This window comes from Melopsittacus undulatus, chromosome 3 (assembly GCF_012275295.1).
Source record: "Melopsittacus undulatus isolate bMelUnd1 chromosome 3, bMelUnd1.mat.Z, whole genome shotgun sequence".
NCBI classification, from domain to species: Eukaryota; Metazoa; Chordata; class Aves; order Psittaciformes; family Psittaculidae; genus Melopsittacus; species Melopsittacus undulatus.
This window is the reverse complement of record NC_047529.1, coordinates 90535277-90556947: the sequence shown is the minus strand read 5'-3', so window position 1 is coordinate 90556947 and position 21671 is coordinate 90535277. Positions and strand designations below refer to the sequence as shown.

General features: G+C 41.3%; 1 protein-coding gene across 1 annotated transcript in view; it reads left to right on the top strand.

Moving 5' to 3' along the window:
* Positions 1 to 4562: 4562 nt before the first annotated feature.
* The window catches only part of TARBP1 (TAR (HIV-1) RNA binding protein 1), a 36159-nt gene continuing 19050 nt past the window's right edge, over positions 4563 to 21671 (top strand). The window contains exons 1-14 of the mRNA XM_034060474.1: positions 4563 to 5394; positions 5484 to 5581; positions 6778 to 6847; positions 7213 to 7358; positions 8552 to 8604; positions 10159 to 10256; positions 11001 to 11136; positions 11456 to 11552; positions 14810 to 14899; positions 15773 to 15911; positions 16943 to 17039; positions 17338 to 17513; positions 20424 to 20521; positions 21365 to 21526. Of these exons, the coding sequence (XP_033916365.1) occupies positions 4563 to 5394; positions 5484 to 5581; positions 6778 to 6847; positions 7213 to 7358; positions 8552 to 8604; positions 10159 to 10256; positions 11001 to 11136; positions 11456 to 11552; positions 14810 to 14899; positions 15773 to 15911; positions 16943 to 17039; positions 17338 to 17513; positions 20424 to 20521; positions 21365 to 21526 (2292 nt within the window). The remainder of the gene's footprint in view (positions 5395 to 5483; positions 5582 to 6777; positions 6848 to 7212; positions 7359 to 8551; positions 8605 to 10158; positions 10257 to 11000; positions 11137 to 11455; positions 11553 to 14809; positions 14900 to 15772; positions 15912 to 16942; positions 17040 to 17337; positions 17514 to 20423; positions 20522 to 21364; positions 21527 to 21671) is intronic.

Here is a 21671-nt window from a genome sequence, read left to right as displayed (position 1 = left end):
TCTCTGTGAGCCACCTTTATCTTTTACTCTCTTCCTCATAAAAGCTCAGTGGCAAAACTGGGGCTACTTTTGTTTTCCTCCCCTGTGGCTTTGCACATTGCCAGTTTCAAGTCTTACTTGCTTGTTTATTTATTTATTTATCACAATTAGCGTTATCCATATTCTCTACCAATATTACTGCACTGTCACCAGCACAAAATATGCAGCCCAAATTGATGACGAGATATGCATGAGCAGGGAATCAGCTTATCAGTTCATACAGAAGGCCATAGGCCACAGGAGATCACCGACCACGTGCTGCCTATAATTTGCATCAGTGTGGCAGCAAAGGGATATTTGGGATATAAAAGGGGAAAATGAGGTGGGAGCACAAGAAAAAGCATGAAGAATGAAGTCCTACTTGAAAGTCTAATGTATGGACAATTAAGATTGGCAGCATGGGTAGGCTGGTATTAGATAACAGAATGGGGAAGGATAGACTAATGGGTCTGGAAAGGGAAAGGAAAAAGAAGCAGCATGTGTTTGATGTAGCACAGAAGAGGGAGCCAGCAGAGGGACATAAAGGGAGAGGTGGCAAGGTCAAAACAGCAGTCTAAGTAACAGATCTAATTAGGGTAAGATTGCTTTTGTTAAGCCAGGGAAGGTGATGTGGTACAGTGACAGCCCAGACAATAATTATAAGTATGTGGGTAGATAGGAATGGGCCTGTTTTGGTGAAAATTCTACAGATAGAATTTGCAAGATACAGGATTTGCTCATCTTTCACAATGGAGTTTATACACTGAGCATGATGTTCCATGGTATGGAATACGCCTTTGGCTACTTTGAGTCAGGTATCCTTGCTGTGCTCCCTCCCAGCTCCTTGTGCACCTCCTCATGGGCAGGGCGTGGGAAACTGAGCTCTTGGCTTAAAGAAAGCACTGCTTAACAACAAGTAAATCATTGGTGTGTTAGCACCACTATTCTCAGATTAAATCCAAAATACAACACTGTACCCACTACTCAGAAGAAAATTAACTCTATCCCAGCTGAAACCAGGACAACCTAAATGATATATCTTATAATTGGGTATGAACATTTACCATAGCATCAGGTCTCTTTTTCTCATCTATGCTTCTCACTGCAGGTGCGATCTTGAAGTGAGAATCACGTACAAGCTATGTGCACTGCTAGTTTTTTTTTTGCACAACAGCACTGAGGAAATCTAGGAGAGCACATGAATATACCTATCAGCAAGGTTTATTGTCCTGAGCACATCTGTGCTTTTCATTTCATTTTCCCATTTTATTCTGGGACAAGGATGTGGTGGGAAATTTTCTGCATGACTCTTTTCAGAAATCTCCCATCTACTTCTGCACACATTGGGAGAGGAGATAAAAGGCTGTGTTATGTACCCAGCGCCTCTAGCGATCTTACATGATGCAGACACGCTCCCATGGACACCAGCAAGGAAAGGAAACCATGCTCCTTATTAACTGTGCAGAATTACCTGTAAATATGCAGGTAGTAGTATGGCACTGTGAGAGTTTTAATGAGAGGAAAGGTATTTTGTGCAATACAAACCCACCATCAACAAAATTTAAAGACATACACTTGGCCTGGGCTCTAATGTGGTGCCCCAGCACCTCAGCAGTGCCTTTATGATAACAGCATGACACATGTTTCCAACATCATAACTGGGGATTTCCAAGCCTTGTAACTAATTGTCTGTAGTTTATAGTGTAATTTTGTCCATTATCCTTTTCCAGTACAACCAGACACTGAAATGATCATCCATGGGTTTCTCCTAGGACAGAATTGACAGTTTATGTGATCACAGGGGAAAACATTTACACCAGAACAAGTGTATGCTTGCCTAAAAGGGTATGCAGTTAGCTAAATCACTGATTTTTTTAACTGGGGATGTGAGGAAGGAACCTCAGTCCTCTTGTGTTGCTAAATTGGTGTAGCATTATGAGTCCTGATGAAAACCAATTATCATTAAATATCTGAGTTATACAACCAGCCACAACTTGGTCAGCTAGTTATCTGCTGGAAGCACAAATCATCAGCAAAGATGCTGCTACAAAGTTCAGATAAGAACTAACAATAATAACCATTTCTCATATCTTTCCTACCTCCCATAGGCTCAGTAATGGTATTAAATGGCACATGAAGACTCCAAAGAAAACAGAATGGGACATGGTCTTTGGTGAAGTAGTTGTAAGTGTAGAGCTGGAAAGCACATATTTAGGATCCTAGCATTAGGACACTTAATGAGTATGGCATGAGGGTGAGTGGGAACACTGTGGCTCCTGCCATTTGAAAATTACAGAATGCTGTTCCTTGTTCCTTTTCTCTTACTTCCATACCCACCTTTTGGGGTTTTGTTTGTTTGTTTGTTTATCTTTCTGCACCACAATCAAGGCAAAAGCTCCCCAGCCTGATCTCCCACTGGCTTAATTTCTCACCTTCTTTTTGTCTGACAAGACAATCGGCAGTGAAACAGTTCGAATTTAAATGCTGGTGTTTAACTCGCTGTAATAAGACTTTAGACTTGACACCCCACTGTGATAAAAATAAAGGCAAGGGAGAATCCAGGCAATAACGGAGAAGCAGCACAGCACCTAGTATTTTATTCCGATTTGATTACTGCTTGTTGTGCAGACCTTTAGTGCTTCATTTAGTTAAATCTTACAGGTGCCTGGAAGGGAGAGTAATACTGTAATGAAGCAGGGATACCCTGCTTGGCATGTTTCCAAGCCTGACGAAAGAAACACACACAGTTCATCAGACTGCATGCTGTAAGCAAGTAAGTGGAATAATTTCTAGAGACACCAGAGCAAATGGAAAAGCAAACAAAATGTATTATGGCATGAGATTTCAGCTGTAAGCATCCTAGTTACTAACACACATTATACCCATTCCTCATCTGAAAAATGTTTTTGCGTGTGTACTAGGGTTTACTTTGTATTTAAATAAATGTATCACTTTGCACTGTTTTCTTGAGCTTTTTCTAGATTCTGTGTTTTATATATAGCTGAACACATGCAGAGTGGTAAAGAAACTATTTTAGCTAGTGGGTTTATAGCCGCACTAGAGGTCCAGTTCCAATGAGAAGCTTCGGCGATTTTGCAATCAGTAGACTTTCAAAGATAACAAATTCCTAAAAAAGTTTGGGGAAACTGGATAGCCAGGAGAAGAAGAGACTCTATTCATGTGATTTAGAAGGTGACCAGGTGAGAACCTACACCAAATTTGTCCATTGCTTTCACAGGAACAGAAGGTTTCAGGTCTGCCTTTCCCTATGACTTTGTCTTAGAATCACAGAATAGTTTGAGTTGGAAGGGACCTTCAGAGTGATCTGGTCCAACTCCCTGCAACAAGCAGGAACATCTCCATGTAGATCAGGTTGCCCAGAACCACATCCAGTCTGGCCTTGAATGGCCATGGACGGGGCACCTACCACCTCTGGGCAACCTGCTCCAGAATTTTTACCACCCTCATTGTAAACAGTCTCTTCTTCATGTTCAGCCTGAATCTCCCCTCTTTCAGTTTAGAACCATCACCCCTCATCCTATCACAACAGGTTCTGCTAAAAAGTCTCTCCCCATCTTTCTTATAGGCCTAAGTACTGAAAAGATCCAATAAGGTCTTCATGGAGTCTTCTCCAGGTTGAGCAACCCAACTATCTGAGCCTCTCTTCATAGTAGAGGTGCTCCAGCCCCTGGATCATTTTTGTGGCACTTCCCTGTACCCTCTCCAACAGGTCCACATCTTTTCTTCTCAGAGAGTAATTTCCCATCATTTTTCATGTGCCTATCTCTAACTATTTTTCATGGGAACTGTAATCTTGTATAGTGAATTTACTTGTGCTGAAAACCAGTTTGCTTTTCCGGATTATGTTTTGTCTGCACCATGACATTAAACAGCTTGGGAGTTGTTCTCTGGCCCCAGTGCCAGTGGCCTGGCCCCTCATAATAAGCCAACAGCATTGAGCCAGCACCTAGGAAAATTTCTGTTGTGGTGTGATGACAGTGTTAGATGGGTTTCAACTTATATTGGCATAAATGGCCATAACAAGCAAAACTGACGGGAAAACAGAGCATTTTGTGTGTTACTACTGGTTGATGTTGTTATGACACGCGTGAAGCATAGACAGTTTCTAAGGCATGCAATAAAGAAACTTCACCCCCTCAAACACGGTGCCAATACCTGGGATGTCTCTGATGAGCCTTCCCGTGCTTGGCCCATGAGAGCATAAAGTGGGTCAGGCTTTGCTCAGCAGCCAAGACGACTGAAACACATCCACACGAGCGCACCCAGCCGCGCACGGGTATCCGTGACCGGACACACAGCACCACACAACTCCGGAGCACAGACCATTCCAGGCGCTTCCTGCCCTGCTCTCGTACAACAGCCACAAAGCTCAAGCACCTTCTACAGCACGTACCTACCCCGCACACCACAGCGGCCGACGGGACCACGCGTGAGGCACCCGCCACGCCCCCCAGAGGCCAGGCCCCTCCCGCCCCGCCGCGGCCTGCGCAGGCGCGGAGCGGCTCTCCCGCTCCCCCCGCAGGATGGAGGTGGTGCTGGCCGACGCGCTGCTGGCGCGGTGCGGGGACCCCTGCGCGCTGCTGCGGGCTGTCTGCGCGCCGCTCTGCGCCGAGCGCGCCGAGGCGCTGCGCCTCCTGCTGCAGCGGCTGGCCGCGGCCGAGCCGCCGCCGGGGGAGGCCGAGGCGCTGCGGAGGGCAGCCTGGGAGCTGGCGCTGGAGCGGTGCCGGCCGCTGCTGTGCGGAGGGGAGGCGGCGGCAGGATGCGGGGAGCGGCTGCGGGTGGCGCGGGCTGCGCGGGGCGCGCTGCGGCACTGCGTGCAGCTGTGCGGGGCGCCGCTGGCGGAGCGGCTGGCCTGCGACGCGCTGCCCGAGCTGGCGGGGGGCGGCGGGGCGGGCGCGGAGGCAGCGGTGGAGGCGCTGGTGGCGGCCGCGCCGCGGCTGGAGGAGCCGGCGCTGGTGGCGCGGTGCGTGGCGGCGGCGCTGGCGCTGGTGAGGGAGGAGGGTGAAGGAGAAGCGATCGCGGCGCTGGTGGCCGGGCGGCTGCTGCCGGCGCTTGGCAGCAACGGCGCGGCCCTGCGCTACGTATGGGAGGGCCTGCTGGGCGCCGGCGGCACCCCGCGAGCCGGGCGGGCGCTGCTGGCCCTGAGCGCCTTGGCCGACGCGCTGCTGCCCCGGGGCGGGCCGGGGCCGGGGCTGGACGCGCGGCTGTGCCCGCAGTTCTGGCGGGTGGTGCAGGAGGGTCTGACCGAGCGGGACGGGCTGTGCCGGAAGCGGGCCCGGTACCTGCTGAAGCGAGCCCTAGACCTCAGCGGAGGGCAGTGCGCCGAGCTGCGCTGCCCCACGGACGGCAGAGACGGTACGGCTGGGCGGGGAGGGGGGAGAGGGGTGCCGATGGAGCCGGGATGCGTGGCAGGGGTAACCTTGTTCGTTGTTTTCTTTTGTTAGACTCAAGTCTGTTTTGGTGGTCTGCTGGGGAGAATGAGAAACTCCTACAGTTTTGGGAAACTTACATCTTGGTAATGGAAACTTTGGAGGGAAACCAGGTAGGAGCGCTTTAAAATCGAGGCTTATAGAATCATAGAATAGAATCATAGAATAGTTAGGGTTGGAAAGGACCTTAAGATCATCCAGTTCCAATCCCCCTGTTATGGGCAGGGACACCTCACACTAAACCATATCACCCAATGCTCTGTCCAGCCTGGCCTTGAACACCGCCGGGGATGGAGCATTCACAACTTTCCTGGGCAACCCATTCCAGTGCCTCACCACCCTCACAGTAAAGAACTACTTCCTTATATCCAATCTAAACTTCCCCTGTTTAAGTTTTGACCCATTACCCCTTGTCCTGTCACCACAGTCCCTAATGAAGAGTCGCTCTCCAGCATCCTTATAGGCCCCCTTCAGATACTGGAAGGCTGCTGTGAGGTCTCCATGCACCCTTCTCTTATCCTGGTTATATGTGATACCTTCTGCACCAGTGGCTGTAAATGTTTTATTGCTCAAAGCACTTCTGCTTTGGGTGATTGAGAGTATCTAAATAAGCAATAACAGAAATATTCTTATTTCAGATTTTAAATATTTAAAACACAGTGCTTGTAATTCATTTAGTATAAATTCAGAGCTCTCTTCTATCTTTGAATTGAAGAAGGAAAAATTTCATCATAGCTTATTGCAAGACCATGGGTAACCTGTTCCTTAGTGAAATCAGGCTGTTGCACTTAATGACCTCTTTTCAGTAGAGGGGACTACATCTGTATGGTAAAGCACTTGTGGCCTTGGGTGAAAGTGATTCTGAGTTTGAGTGTCCAGGATACTTGGCAGAAAGATTCCTGTTGACTTGAAGCTTCCATGTTTGTATGGTGTTGTGGTGCTAACTATTGGTTGTGTGGCTTTGTAGTTATTTTATTTGTACGTAATTGTCCTGTACCTGAGAGAACTAATATTTGCTAAAATGCTTAATTTTAGAGATTAATGCTGCTTTATTGTAATTTTGATGAATGGAATGATTGGTTATTGGGAAGTATGATAGAGTAGCATGGAAGTACCAGTTTTTCTTTGATGCTAAACTATGATTGTTACATACCAAGTGCCAGGATCTACAGGCACTGTAGGTCTATTTAAACACAGTCACATTGTCAACTATGATATTAATACAGTTAATAGTAAATTCTAGCTCATGAGTAAGTGACATATACTGAGTGCCATATACTACTTACATTACATCTGATTTGCATTTCAGATTCATGTCATAAAGCCAGTATTACCAAAACTAAACAGTTTGTTTGAGCATGCTGTATCAGGGGAAGAAGGTAAGATGCAATATTTTCTGAACCATCTCCTAAATATTAAGCAGTTAAGTCATGCTTTTTTTTTTTTAATTCTGCTGTTTTAAATAGCAATTTTTTGTTACAGTTTGTTTCTCAAATTAGCTGGTGGCTATTCCAATTTTTGTGGGTCTTCTACATGCATAGGTTGCTTGGCAAACATGCACAGGCAGTGCCACTGTGCCAGGCAGAAGTCCTAGCATATGCTTATTACTTACTATATTATCTTGAAATACTTCTCTCAATCAGTGATCACAACTCAGTGATCCTTTTGGACTATGTTTTGCTCAGTATGTTAATGTGTCAGTGTCATTTCTGTGTTGGTTTAGAAAAATTTGCTTTTGTAACAGGTTGGTTGTTTCACCCATCATGGCACATGTGCATTTATAAACGAATGTTTGAGAGTGAGAATAAAACATTGACAAAGGAAGGCATTCTTCATTTTCTGGAGCTTTATGAAACAAAGCATCTTCCCAATTCACTTGGTTTTTCAGAGGTAAGGCAGCTACTGCTACTTGCCAGAACAAACGGATGTTCTAATCTGCAATATATCTTAACACTAATTGCCTCAGTAGTGTTGGAGTTAGACATGTTCTATAGAAATACCCTCTTATTTAGCTGTGCAAGTGATAGCAATATTTGTAAGTGGTGTCAAATATGGCTAGGCTAGAGGGAGTGCGTTTTTGAGTGCAGTCATTCATTCCCGTATTTCAAACTAATGCTAATTAAAGTTGACTCCCAACTGATTGTGATTTTTTTTGTTTTTACCAGAAGTGAAATTGAGGGGTGATGGATGCTGCAGATTTTCAGAGCCCCTGAACCTCTCAAAAATTAATGTTATTTGATTGAACAAAGTCTTGGATAAACATGGTCAATAGACTTCCAGTCTGTATATATTGTCTCCTATTCAGCGATGGATTTTGAAAATCCTTTGTTAGATAACCCTGTGAGGAGGTGAACATATCATCAGTAATGTACTTACGAAAATATTGCTGTATGCCATTAAAAATAGCACTTTAAAATATTCTAGATGTAGGAAGAAATACTCTAAAGTGGGTTGGTTTTTTTTCTTTTATTATTAAGCTTACACCTTTGTAAGGAATGATCTCTACTATAGTGTTACTTCTTCCTTTCCTCCTTCATAGAAGGAATGTTTCCTTCAGAGGCTAACATTTCTGATTTATACAAATGAAGTTAGCCTCTTCATGACTAACTTGAAATTCAGCCAACCATAAATCACACCCTAAATCTTTCTACTTGTGTTTGCCCTTGTCTTTCACTTATTTAATGTTTAAATATCTTTCCTGCATCTGTTTCCTGAAAGTTTTTCTTACTCACCTGCACCTTTCACAATCCTCTGTGCAGTGTATCTAGTGGAAAAATTACCTTGCTTGTTTATTCATCACTAGACACCTGGTCTAGTGGAAAGTGGCCCTGACCATAGCTGGGGATTGGAACTAAACGATCTCTAACTCCCGTCCAACCTGAACCATTCTGCGATTCTCCTGCTACCCATTGTCTTTAGTTTCCTCTTTTTGCTCCTGATATTTACTACTAGTAAGAGAATTCTCCATTTTCGCTAAAAGGACCATGTTCTTTTAAAATCTGGTGAAAAAAGTCTAGTTATCCTCTGTGTAACAGTGCCTTACAAGTGTGCATTTAGCCATTGTTCTCGTTTCCTTTTATCAGTTTGTTATTGGACCGTTAATGGATGCGCTCTCTGAAAGTTCCCTGTATAGCAGGTAAGACACTGATTTATGTTTAGTTGTTTGGTTTTGGTTGTTTTTTTTTAATGTATTGATTATTAGAAATGTATTTTAATGATACATTTTAAAACATACTGCTTTAAGTATGTGTATGAAGTCTGGGTAAAGGAAAACATTAATGAACAAGTGGTGTTGCTGCACTTACTGACAGGTAAGGGTGGGTGGCTGTAAGGTGATTAGATTCAATTTGATCCTTGTAATAGCAACGTGGGCATCCCTTAAGGACCTATTTTACACCTTGTCAAGATACTAATTTGGAAGTGAAGTTAGATAGGATAAATGAATAACTTGAAGTATTTTTTGATCTTCTAATTTTCTTGCCACACTGAAAGAAGGGGCTGCTCTAAGTGTTGCCAATTCATAACTGATTGAAGTGGTTTTCTGTCAGGGCCTGATTATCTCTTGGGAAATTAATACTTTTTTACAGGAGACTACTTGCATTTGACGGATGACAAGTGGCCTCCCTTGGTGTAAATACAAAAGTATTTACAGTTTGAGGATTTGCAAGTTGTGCATTCAGACTACTGATGGCATTCAGTCCTTTGTGCTAACTGCATGGAGAGTACTGTGAATGGGGGATTAAGTGCTGACTGCACTTCATACTCAGCATTATGCCAGAAGCCATGGCTTGGGTGATTGAGCAGTCTGAAACTCGGTTTCAAATGATGTTGAAGGGGCCTTAACTGGCTGACCTTGTTAGGCAGCTAGAAAAGTTGATGCTGTCTCTTTATGCACTGTTAGAACTATGCTGGATCAATGCTTTATAATCTCTCTTAGCTTAGGCATTTCTGGTGACACAAGTTGTCATATGTAGAGAAGGGTGTGTGTTTGAGTATACCAAGAATAGACAAAGTTATTATGGTTATGTCAAGCTGTATGAGAGAAAACTGTAAAATCTCATGCCTTATGCTAATCCTTGATAGCCTGAGATTTCTCATGGGGCACAGATTGCCTCTGTTGGTCTCATGGAGTGTTTTTTGCATGTTAAAACCTGCTGTGCTGGTTGGTAGTTTTCTATATACTGACTTTGTAATCTTACTCCCTAGCACACTTATGTAGGTAATTTGTCTTAGCTGTTCTTCAGATCAACATGGTCACATTCTTGCTGCATGCCACTGATCTTGTCATGTGGGTATTGGCAACCTGCTGCATGGAGGCTTGTGCCATTATGTGGGTGCAGGCACAGGGTTGAACTGACAATGACATCTTGTGCTGTGGGCTCAATGCAAGGTGCTCTCAGTCCTGAGTAACCTAACCTGACTTGAGCCTGCACTTGCATGCTGCAGTGTGCTACCACCATGTCCTTGGAGGTGGCCAGGCAGAGTCATGGTGTTGTGACCATCCCTATCCTCTGTGTGTTTGCTGGGTATTGTTGGAATACTGGGATAACTGGAGGATGCAAGCTGATGCACTTCCATCTATTTGGCCTGTTGGAGCAGTCTCCAACCATGAACTGTATTTTTTGTAGGGGCAATCCTATTTGTTTCTGTTAACATGCAAATTATGTATTTGAATTTCCAAACCCAACAGGACACCAGGTCAGTTAATGGGAGCCTGTCCTCCTTTGGGAATGAGGCTACAGAAGTTTTTGGCTACTTACATGATGCTTCTTCCAGAGGAACAAAAAGGTATGTTTCAGTTTTACCTTTATTTTTAAATAAAAAAAAACCCAAAAAAAACCTATGGACCCATTTTCCATATCTCATGTAAACATATACCACTGGTTTTCTACATTACTTAAGAGAAAAAAAGGAGTAGTTTTTGTGGCAGTGGAGTTTTCAGAGAAGAGAGAAGTCTTCAGAGGCTTTGAGGGTTGCTGCAGTGGCAAACTGAAGCAGACTTGCTTTTTTATTAAACTCCTAAGTTCTGAAGGTGAAGTGTTTGAAGATTCCTTTTTCTTTATTTGTTGGTGAACATAACACTGTTGAGCAAGATCTTTAGAACTTTTATTTTTTTAGGTTTGTTTTTTATTTTAAGGCCTTGGTGTGTTGGGTTGTTTTTTTTTTTGCTTGAGCTTGCTGTGGAGGTTTATTTTGGACATAGTGGTTGAATTGTTGTGTACCTTGGCCTGCCATCACTACTCAGTCTACTAGGCATTGTCTAGTACTCAAAATTCTGTTACTGAATATAGTGATCAGTGCAGATCACCAAAGCCAAAATTAGGGTTAAGGTTATCTCCTTATCACACTGCTGTATTGACAGACATCTTTGGAATATATTTTTTAATTGAAATAATTAGGATATTATTCTATTGGTTTGCATTTAATTTTCAGTAGTGATTATAATGCTCTTCTGCTGGGGTGTTACTTAAATGCATTGAAGAGTGCAGAACAAGAAAACAGTCTGAATTGTTTGTTTTGTATCCTTTTAAGGTAGCTTCCTGTTAAGATTTATTCAGAAGATGACAAGTAGGCATTGGTGTGCTGTTCCAATTTTGTTTCTTTCTATGGCTCTGGCGTATATCCCTGAGTGTAAAATAATGGGAACTGAAGGACTTCATGCTTTAAGGTAAAAATGTACACATGGAAATGTAAATACTCAGTTTGAAGTGATCGTGTGGATTGTTCCTTTCATTTTGGCATTAGTCCTATCTGTCCCCCTCCTACTTCTGTTTTAAATTTGTCAGGTTGTTTATCCAAGTTTTAGTATCAGTTTTCTAAATTACAGTGGCAATAGCCAATAGAATCTTGGTTCTGGATTGTATGCTGTTTGATCAGGCAATGATTGTGCCAGACTTTGTAGAATGGCTAATAGTTATCAAATACATGAAAATGTTAAAACATCCCACGTGTATGTTTTTTACAGTGCACATTTTTCCTCTTTCCAGAGATGTCCTCCAGTGCACTATGATTACACATCAGATTTTGTTGCGCGGAGCTGCACAGTGCTATCTTCTTCAAACAGCTATGCATTTGACAGATGTGGTGAGTTTTGGTTTGGTTTTGTTTGGTTGTTGCTTTTTTTCCTGATGTAGTAGAAATACACCAACACTTTTACAGGGAAAACAGTATTCAAAAAAAAAAAAGGCTAAATACCACATGGAACAGCTCATTTGGTTGGATTTGTATGGTTGGGTTTTTGAAATATTTTAGTGACTCTTTAAAAATTGGTCTGTGTGAGTTAAGATGATTTTTTTTCCCCCATTACCTTTTATTAGTTGATGTTTTCCTGTAGGTTTTTCAGATTAGTTATGGAATAACATTTTATTAGGAAATCCACTGTATAAACTCGGGTTTTAACAGGTAGAAACTAAACTGACTTTCCTGAAATACCTAAGAAAATAGAAGTATTCATAGTACCAGAATTGGTATTATACCATTAATGTTGAAATAGCAAGACCTTAGTTGTGCAGTAATCAAAGTATTCATGTTTTGGTTGTTTTAGAACATGCTTGCTTTTTAGATGAGTAGACAGTCTTCCATGTAATGTGCTATGGTTATAAACTTGTCTGAACTGAGTATTTCATAGAATCATAGAATAGTTAGGATTGGAAAGGACCTTAAGATCATCTAGTTCCAACCCCCCTGCCATGGGCAGGGATACCTCACACTAAACCATATCACCCAAGGCTTCATCCAACCTGGTCTTGAACACTGCCAGGGATGGAGCATTCACTACCTCCCTGGGCAACCCATTCCAGTACCTCACCACTCTAACAGGAAAGAATTTCTTCCTTATATCCAGTCTAAACCTCTGCTGTTTAAGTTTCAACCCATTACCCCTTGTCCTGTCACTACAGTCCTTAATGAAGAGTCCCTCCCCAGCATCCCTGTAGGCCCCCTTCAGATACTGGAAGGCTGCTATGAGGTCTCCACGCAGCCTTGTCTTCTCCAGGCTGAACAGCCCCAACTTTCTCAGCCTGTCTTCATACAGGAGGTGCTCCAGTCCCCTGATCATCCTCGTGACCCTCCTCTGGACTTGTTCTAACAGTTCTATGTCCTTTTTATGTTGAGGACACCAGAACTGCACACAATACTCCAAGTGAGGTCTTGAGAGCAGAGTACAGGGGCAGGATCACCTCCTTCGACTTGCTGGTCACGCTCCTCTTGATGCAGCCCAGGATACGGTTGGCCCTCTGGGCTGTGAGTGCACACTGAAGCTGGCTCATGTTCATTTTCTCATTGACCAACACCCCCAAGTCCTTCTCTGCAGGGCTGCACTGAATCTCTTCTCTGCCCAGCCTGTAGCTGTGCCTGGGATTGCTCCGACCCAGGTGTAGGACCTTGCACTTGTCATGGTTAAACTTCATGAGGTTGGCATCAGCCCACCTCACAAGTGTGTCAAGGTCCCTCTGAATGGCATTCCTTCCCTCTAGCGTTATCAACCGAACCACACAGCTTGGTGTCATCTGCAAACTTGCTGAGGGCACACTCAATTCCATTGTCCATGTCAGCGACAAAGGTATTAAACAAGACCGGTCACAACACAGATCCCTGAGGGACACCTCTCATTACTGGTCTCCAGCCGGACATTGAACCGTTGACCACAACTCTTTGAGTGTGACCATCCAGCCAGTTCTTTATCCACCGAGTGGTCCAGCTATCAAATTGATGACACTCCAATTTAGAGACAAGGATGTCATGTGGGACAGTGTCGAACGCTTTGCACAAGTCCAGGTAGATGACATCAACTGCTCCATCCCTGTTCATCACTTTTGTAGCCCCATCATAGAAGGCCACCAAATTGGTCAGGCAGGATTTCCCCCTAGTAAAGCCATGCTGGCTGTCACCAAGCACCTTGTTGTTTTTCATGTGCCCTAGCATGCCTTCCAAGAGAATCTGCTCCCAGATTTTGCCAGGCACAGAGGTGAGACTGACTGGTCTGTAATTCCCCGGGTCATCCATTTTCCCCTTCTTGAAAATGGGGGTTATATTTCCCTTTTTCCAGTCATCAGGAACTTCACCTGACTGCCATGATTTTTCAAAGATGATGGCCAGTGGCTTTGCAACTTCATTCACCAGCTCCTTCAGGACCCGCGGAGGGATTTCATCAGGTCCCATGGACTTGTGTACATTCAGGTTCTTAAGATGGTCTCGAACCAGATCCTCTCGTACAGTGGGCCCAAGGTCTAGGTTTTCACAGTCCCTGCGTCCGCCCTCCAAGACTTGGGTGCTGCAGTCAGAGCCTTTGCCAGTGAAGACTGAGGCAAAGAAGCCATTCAGAACCTCAGCCTTCTCCAAGTCCTGTGTAGCCAGTTCTTCCAAAAGTTTCCGGAGGGGGCCTACATTGTCCTTAGTCTGTTTTTTAGCTGCTACATACCTATAAAATCCCTTCCTATTATCTTTAACATCCCTTGCCAAATTTAGCTCCAATTGGGCCTTAGCTTTCCTAACTTGGTCCCTAAGTACCCTGACAACATCCCTGTATTCATCCCAGGCCACCTGTCCTTGTTTCCACCTTTTATAAGCCTCTTTTTTCTTGTGAATTTTTCTCAGCAGCTCCTTATCCATCCAAGGAGGTCTCCTGGCCCTCCTGCTGCACTTCCTTCTGGTCGGGATGCAACACTCCTGAGCTTGTAGCAGAGTCTTGGGCCCCAAGAGTCTTGGGCCCCCTTGCCCTCTAGGACTATGTCCCATGGAACCTTGCTAAGCAGGTTCCTGAAGAGCCCAAAGTCTGCTCTCTTGAAGTCCAGGGCAGTGAGCTTACTGCACGCTCTTCTCACTATCCTGAGGACCTCAAATTCGACCATCTCGTGATCACTGCATCCAAGACTTCCCTGGAGAGTCACATTTCCAACAAGCCCTTCCCTGTTGGTGAGCACGAGGTCAAGCAGGGCACCTCTCCTCGTTGGCTCCTTTATTGCTTGCAGAAGGAAGTTGTCTTCCACACAATCGAGAAACCTCCTGGATTGCTTGTGCTGGGCGTTTTGGAAATACATAAACAGTACTTATCGATGTCTCTTATTCATTTATATAAATTCATTTAAAAGGTTTCTTCACTGAATAGCACCATTCTTCTAGTCATTTATTAAACTTCAGAGAGATATATTAATACTTGGGAATATTAAATGGTGTTTCTTCATAAAAATAAGTTGGTCCCAAAGAGGAAAAAACAAGTTTGTGTCATGGAAATGAAAAACTATGTTTCTTTTTGTCAAACTGTTGCCAGATGGCAGTAAGTTGTGTAGGTTGTAACATAATTGTTACATGTTGTATATTATGTTGGCAACTGTTATCTTCAGGAGAGAGTGTCCCTCCCGGAAGTTTCAAGCTTTCTTCTATCACTTAGACCAGAGGAGTCCCTAAGGAGAGATACTATGTTATGGATGGAGGTGAGAACTGAAGCTGGTTTTATGATCATCAGATGTTTTTTAATACCTATACAAATGCGTGTCTTATTATTGCTTATTTCATATTTAAATAGCTGTTTTTGCATTCTGGAATTTCTGGATGTGGAATTCTGATGGATTTATGTTTTACTTGAAAGTTGTGATTTAAAAAATTATATATATATATATTTATAGATTTTTTTAAATGCTAGAGTTGTTAATGTTAACTCCAAACAAATTATTAAGCAGATTCAAAGTGGAAGAATTCTAAGGGGTTGAAGGTAAGGTTAGGTGAGGTTAGGATGAGGAGAAAAACATGAATTTTTCTCTTTTCATGCAGAAGTTCTCAATTCTGCAGAAGAAAAAGCTCTTTCTTGAGGCAGAATTGGGTTTTTTGTTGGTTTTTTTTTTTTAGCTCTTTCAGAGTATATATGTCCCAATTCATTGTGTTTCCTAGAGTTAATCTCAGTGTTGCAGCTGTTGGGTGCAGTGTTTCTCTGATTATTCCACAGTATTAGCCGTAGTTTCAGTCGGTATGATTAACTGACTTGCTTTAGTTTTACCATGGTTAGTAGCAAGGAGGTTAAGCTTTAGCATATTGAAGTGCAAAACAAAATCTGATTTTACTCAGCTGAGTTTTGTCTTATAATGGTACCATTGATAACTTTTGGGGCATTCTGAATTCTCTGGAAGAACCTTTTTCCATGTTAGTCTGCTAAGCCCCAAGGTAGCTCCATTAAACACCTCTCACAGTGTGGATTTGTTGTTGTAACAACTCATGTTTTGATAGTGCTTTTGTGTGCTGCTATTACGTTGATAATTTCAGTATACAGCTGGCAGACATGGTTAAGTAGTAACATGCTGTTTTTAATTTAGCTTTGCAGTTGGTTGCAAGCAAATGAAAGATGCTTCAGAAAGTCTGTAACCTCTGATTTTGAATATCGGGAGACACCATCATTGTGCCAATATGTGTGCAGTCTGGTGGGAGAGTACCTTAAGACTCCAGTGTCTGAAAGTAAGTTTGACGTTTATTAATCTTAAACAAAAAATTATTACAGTCCTTTGAATTTTAGAATAGTTGCTTGTTTGTTTACATTGTACCTTTGGTATTATTATATTATATTATTATATTGTACCCATTGGGTAATGGTTTAAACCAAAGGAGGAGAGATTCAGGCTGGATGTGAAGAAAAAACTGTTCACAATGAGGGCAGAACAGGTTGCCTGGAGAGGTGGTAGATGCCCTTTCTGTGGAGACATTCAGGGCCAGGCTGGATATGGTTGTGGGCAACCTACAACCTGCTTATTGAAGGGGGCTTGGACTAGATGACCTCTAAAGGTCTCTTCCAACCCAAACTATTCTATGATTCTGTATCTATTAAAATTCTACCTTATTTGCGGTATTCATGATACTTAAGTTTGAAATTCATTTTCTAATTCCAGTTTCCCTTTGTAAAAAATACAGTCCTCTAGCAATTAATTGAAAGTTAAGCCTACATATTCAATTCTAATGCTGCTCTGATTGTCTGTTAAACGTCTTACTTTGAAAAGGTCTTTGAAATGTCTGAAAATGACAGAGTGTTTTGGTTTTGTTTTTTAATTTCTTTTTGGCAGAGTAATTCTAGTTCTTCATATGCCTTTTAGCTGGTCAAAATCACTGCTGATATTTCTGATGAAACATAGTGAAATTGGTTAACTTCATTCGAATATGCTAATGTATCTTTAAAAGCAATAGAAAAGTCTTTTGGGAGCCACTACATAATATACGTTACTACATAATATACATTACTACATAACGTAACACTTAGCCTGAAATTGAGTTCAGCATAGAGACCAATGGTATTAGCTTCCTTGAGGTGTAGAAGAAAAGCAATTATGCTTGTGTTTAGTTTATATCTAGATAAAAGATTGCAAAATATTACTAATACTCTTGCTAGAATTAATTGTTTTGCTACTAATTTATTGAGGTATAAAACCAAAAGTTTTAAAAATCCATATGAAGGTATTTTTTAAATACTGTGGAAATCTTAAACTATCTTTAATCAGGAGAAAATTGCTTTATGCCTGACTGGTTTGAAGCTAAGCTTGTCGCAACAATGATTCTGTTGGCTGCGGACGTGGAGCAGATGAGGAATAAACACAGGTAAGTATGAAATATCTTATTTTACATTTCTCTCTTTTGGAACCCCTTCAGTGCTGAAGGATCTCATAGAAGTCTGATTGAATCAGGAAGCTGTCCATTTTTCTCTGTCCACTTTCTGTCAGCCTGGTTATTTTTTAGTCTTTTCCAACTGTTGCTGTAAACATACTGGGTAACATTTCTAAATATCTTTAGATAAGCGATTTGGGAACGTGTGTCCTATTTATTTCCATAAGGGACTTCAGCACTTAAGGCAGATACTCAGAAGAAGACTTTCTTTTTAATTTTTGTTTTTGTGTAGTGGAAAAAGCAACATAGAATGGATTGAACTAGAGGCTTTCTTGAACCCTCTTCTGGATGTCTTGATGAAACTTGGCAGTAATGCTTACATACCAACACTGAAAACAGATAAAAGCCTACAGCTTCTCTTGAAGTTATTGCAGACCCGTTCGTTAAAATGTTCCAATACGCAAGATGGTTAGTGATGTCTTCAGTATACTGTGTTTTTTATTAATTATAGTCTAACTAAAACTAAGGTACTTACTGTTTTAAGGCTATACTGTCAAATTAATACTAGCCTAGAAGTGTTAAATGTAAAAGTTGACCATATGGCGTATCTCTTATGAAATAGAGCTGTGGGTCCAATCCTACAGGAGCTTTTCTGAAGGTGTTCCAAGGACTGGGAACTGAGAAAGTGGAAGCCTTCCAAGAAAGCAGTTGTTATCCATTAGAATTAGATTTACAGTGCTTAACCAACTTGCTTTAGTTTGACTGTGGTTAGAAGCAAGGAGGTAAAGCTTTAGGACAAGGCTGCTGATCTGAATGTCTGGGAGTTTTGTGTTACCCTCTGTGCCTCAATGGTGCACTTTAACTTTTAGACCTTTCAGGAGAGTCTGAACAAAATACATGGAGCCATGGAGTCCTTTAGCATTCCTTTTGTGAGAACTTGCTCAGTTTGTAACCAGGATAGACCTTATTTTTTTTCCTCCTGAGACTAAATGAGGATTTGCTTATTATTTTCATGAATGAGGATGCTGAACTGGAGCAAGAGGACCTTTAGTGTTTGGTTTCTGCTTTCCCAGATTATTTGGGGATTTTTTTGTTGTTGTAGTGTTTTTATAACATGGAATATAAAAGTAGTTTTGGAGTGGGGACCGCAGATCTGAGTTCTTATGTGGGGAAAAAATATTTCAGGTTCTGGATCCAGGTTTCATAAAAATGTCTAAATGCAGTAAATCGTTACCCTCATTTTAAAAAGTGCTTTATATATTCACTCCCCACTTGAATTTTAGCTGTTTGACTGAAGCATTGAGCATTATGCAGGCTGTTAGTTTATAATGTGGGATGGCCTCTGCTGAAGTGGATTCCTTCAAATTAAACCAAACTGGAAGATGAGCCCCAGCCACCTGTGTGCATTCAGTCTACAACACAAGGCTAGAATAAGCTAAGGCAGAACCCTACAAGACACATGCAAGTGCATGTTATTAGTATAAAGAATTTAACTCTATAAATTATTTCCTTGTGTGCCTTGCTTCCTTCTGTGCTTGCTAATGTAGACATAATGGATTGCTCCTGCTTTGGGAATTTTGACACCTGACTTAAAGTTAAGTTCTGCTAACAGAGTTCTTAAGGTCTGGAAGGATGAGCCTTGCAGTATCTCCATCCCTTTGAATGCGCCTATAGGTACTTTGGTACGGCTTGTTGTCAGTAGTCTTTCAAGAGGTTTTCAGAATTGTACTTGTAATATTATGTCTCCTTCTGTTAAGTTAAAAAAGGGTTACTTTTCTTTTTTCTTTAGAGTACTTCCTACAGTGTTTTTGTGCTTCTTCCTCCTGTACAGGAGAGACAATTAATAAATCTTGTTCCCACAGCTGGGAATTGACTGTGGAGAGGGGTGGGATGAGTAATGCTGTAAATCACAGAAGTTTTGTTTCTGTGTTGATTAAACAGGAGGTGAAAAGTCCTGTCTGTCAAATGGAAAATGGTATGGGAGGGAAGAAGAGAGGAACTTAAGCTTGTAAAATAAGAATAACAATTGGGAAGTGTTTTATTTGAGAGTACTTTAATAGGGATAGATACATGTCTGAAATGCATGCTGAACCAGCAGCATTTTTCTACAGGTCTTGCTGGTTTTATACATCTCTATTTTAAGCAATAAGGTTCTGCTAATTTTTATTTAGTGTTACAGAGCTGCTAGTAGTGAAATTGATTTTCTGCCAACATGTTTATCTGAAGAATTTCTGAATTTTAATTGCAGAAGATGTTTTAGCTGTTTGAGACTTATGATGAAATGTGATAATAATCTGGCATGGTTAAAACAGTTTGTTCTAAACAAATTAAGCATTAGAAAGGCAGTCCAATGATCCATTTTAATAGAAAACATTGAGAGTAAGTACAGTACAGATTTGGAACTTATGGAAATAATGTCCCTTTATATTTCAGTCTTCTGAAGGTCTTTCATTTCATAATAACTTTGCTATATGGAATGTAACTCATGGTCAGCTTCAGAAAACAACAGCAGATATAACTTCTGGGTAACTGTCCTAAATACGGAAACTAATGATTGATATTTTTAGAATGACATGGTCATGTAGAGTATTTTAACTCCATTTTCATATTGATCCATTATTTCTTTGGCTTTCAGCTAGCCCTTAGCGTAGAGGCACAGATTGAAGGGTGTTCATGGCTAAATACATTTTACCAGAGTGACCTACCTCCCCTGTATAATAAACTTCTGTCTTTCAGTTTGTGAAATAAATATGCACATGCAGTATACTTTGTAGTCTAGCTTTTTCTCAGAGAAAGTATCACATTTTGTGTTAGAACTGTATGGTTTTGTTTACATTATTAAGCAAGGAAACAACTGAAATATTTTAAGATTACTCTGTATCCAAAGCCAAATTATTGCTAAACGGCAAAAAACCCCCCAACGAACAACCAAAATCCAGTTTTCACATCTGTACATATTGGAAGTACATAACTCTATTTTTCTTACGTAGAATCAATTGCTGAATGTGTAAACTTCTGTTCTTTATTAAAGAGTAAGTTCATGAATAGGCTGTTTGTGCAGAAGTTTGGGCATAGGATGAATGTGCATCAGAAGGTGGAAAATTACGTTTTGGTCTTCTGCTTTTGTGTGGTTTCTGGCTCACTAATACATGATAAATCTCAGGAAAGACCGCAGTCTGGTTTGATTCTTTCAGCCCTGTGTCTTTTATTGCTAAAGAGTACAGAGCTGTTTTAAGGTATTCTGAGATATTGAGTATGTATATATATATTACAGTATAACTTTAACTCAACTAAATCTGCATGATACAATAAATTTCTTAAGGAAATTGTATCTCTGTCTGTTAATGCATTTTTGGCTTTTTTTCTCTCTTCACACAGATGGTGTATTGTGTTTTATCTGGAAATCTCTCATGACTCCTGTGGAGAGTATTCTTGAATTTGTTCTCCGACGGCTTACAACAAATGAGTTAAGCACTGTAAGTAATTACTGTGAGACATACTTTAGTGTGGTTTTTGATTGTTAATTTGATTTACCAATGTTCCTGATTTTCATATAAAACAAATCTAATAGTGGAGAGTCCCCAGAATGTGAATGCTGTGGAAGATTGGTGAGAAAAGTGGTTGTGTCAAAGCAAAAGTTAGAGTCGAAGTGGGATAATGGTGTCTGAAAGCCAGTGGCAATTCAAAGGTGTAATATCTCTCAAAACTACAAAAGGAGTAGTTCTTTCTTCATGTGGTTCTCGAGTGCATGGCTTTGTGTGTTTTTTGTATGTGAAGAAGAGTTACAAATAACTCAAGAATAAAAAGCCATAAAAACAAGCAAGATACAGGCAAGAAAGAAAACATAGTGGGCAAGAAGTGCAAGGTATAGTGTTGTGCATGTACAGGGTGCAGTGCTGTGCTGTGATCTGAGAACTGAGTTGCCTTTGAATACCACTGATACTCAGGGCCAGCTCTGGTGTTTTTACATGGCTTTACTTTGGGCCAAGGAAGGGAAGTTAAGTGAACTTGCCAATTAAAAGAAGTGGAGATTTTTTCAGAATTTCACACTATCTCTTGTAAGGCATGCTCCAGAGCCCTAAAACTAAAAGAACCTGGAAGTTGAAAAAGTTTAAAAATAATAATAAAACCCAGACAAAACCCAAACCGACAAAAAAGCCCCAAACAATGACAAAATCCCCCTAAAATTAGGGAAAGGTGGTTCAGCTGCAATGACCTGTTGTTTTCCTTCTGATGTCATTGTTACTCTTGGTTTTCTTTCTTTTCAGCTTAAGTTTCCTCCTTTTAATGCTTTAGTTTACCTTTGTTTCCTCTTTTAGGTTGGTGATTTGGATCGCTGTGATCTGTACTTAGCTTTAATTCCAGAGATAGTGAATCTGTGCTTGCAAGTCAGCTGGAAGAAAGTACCATATATTAAGAGTTTCATTTTGTCCCTCACAAATGCATCTATTCGTAATCTTCAGGAGAGAAATTGTAAAGAGGTAATTTAACATTATTTACAACAGAAATATTAATATAAAATAAACCAGTAAATAGTAATTAAATATTTTTTTAATCATTACAGGATATTTCTGTTATATGAGCCAATTGCATAACCATATGTTAAATATAACTATCTACAAATAT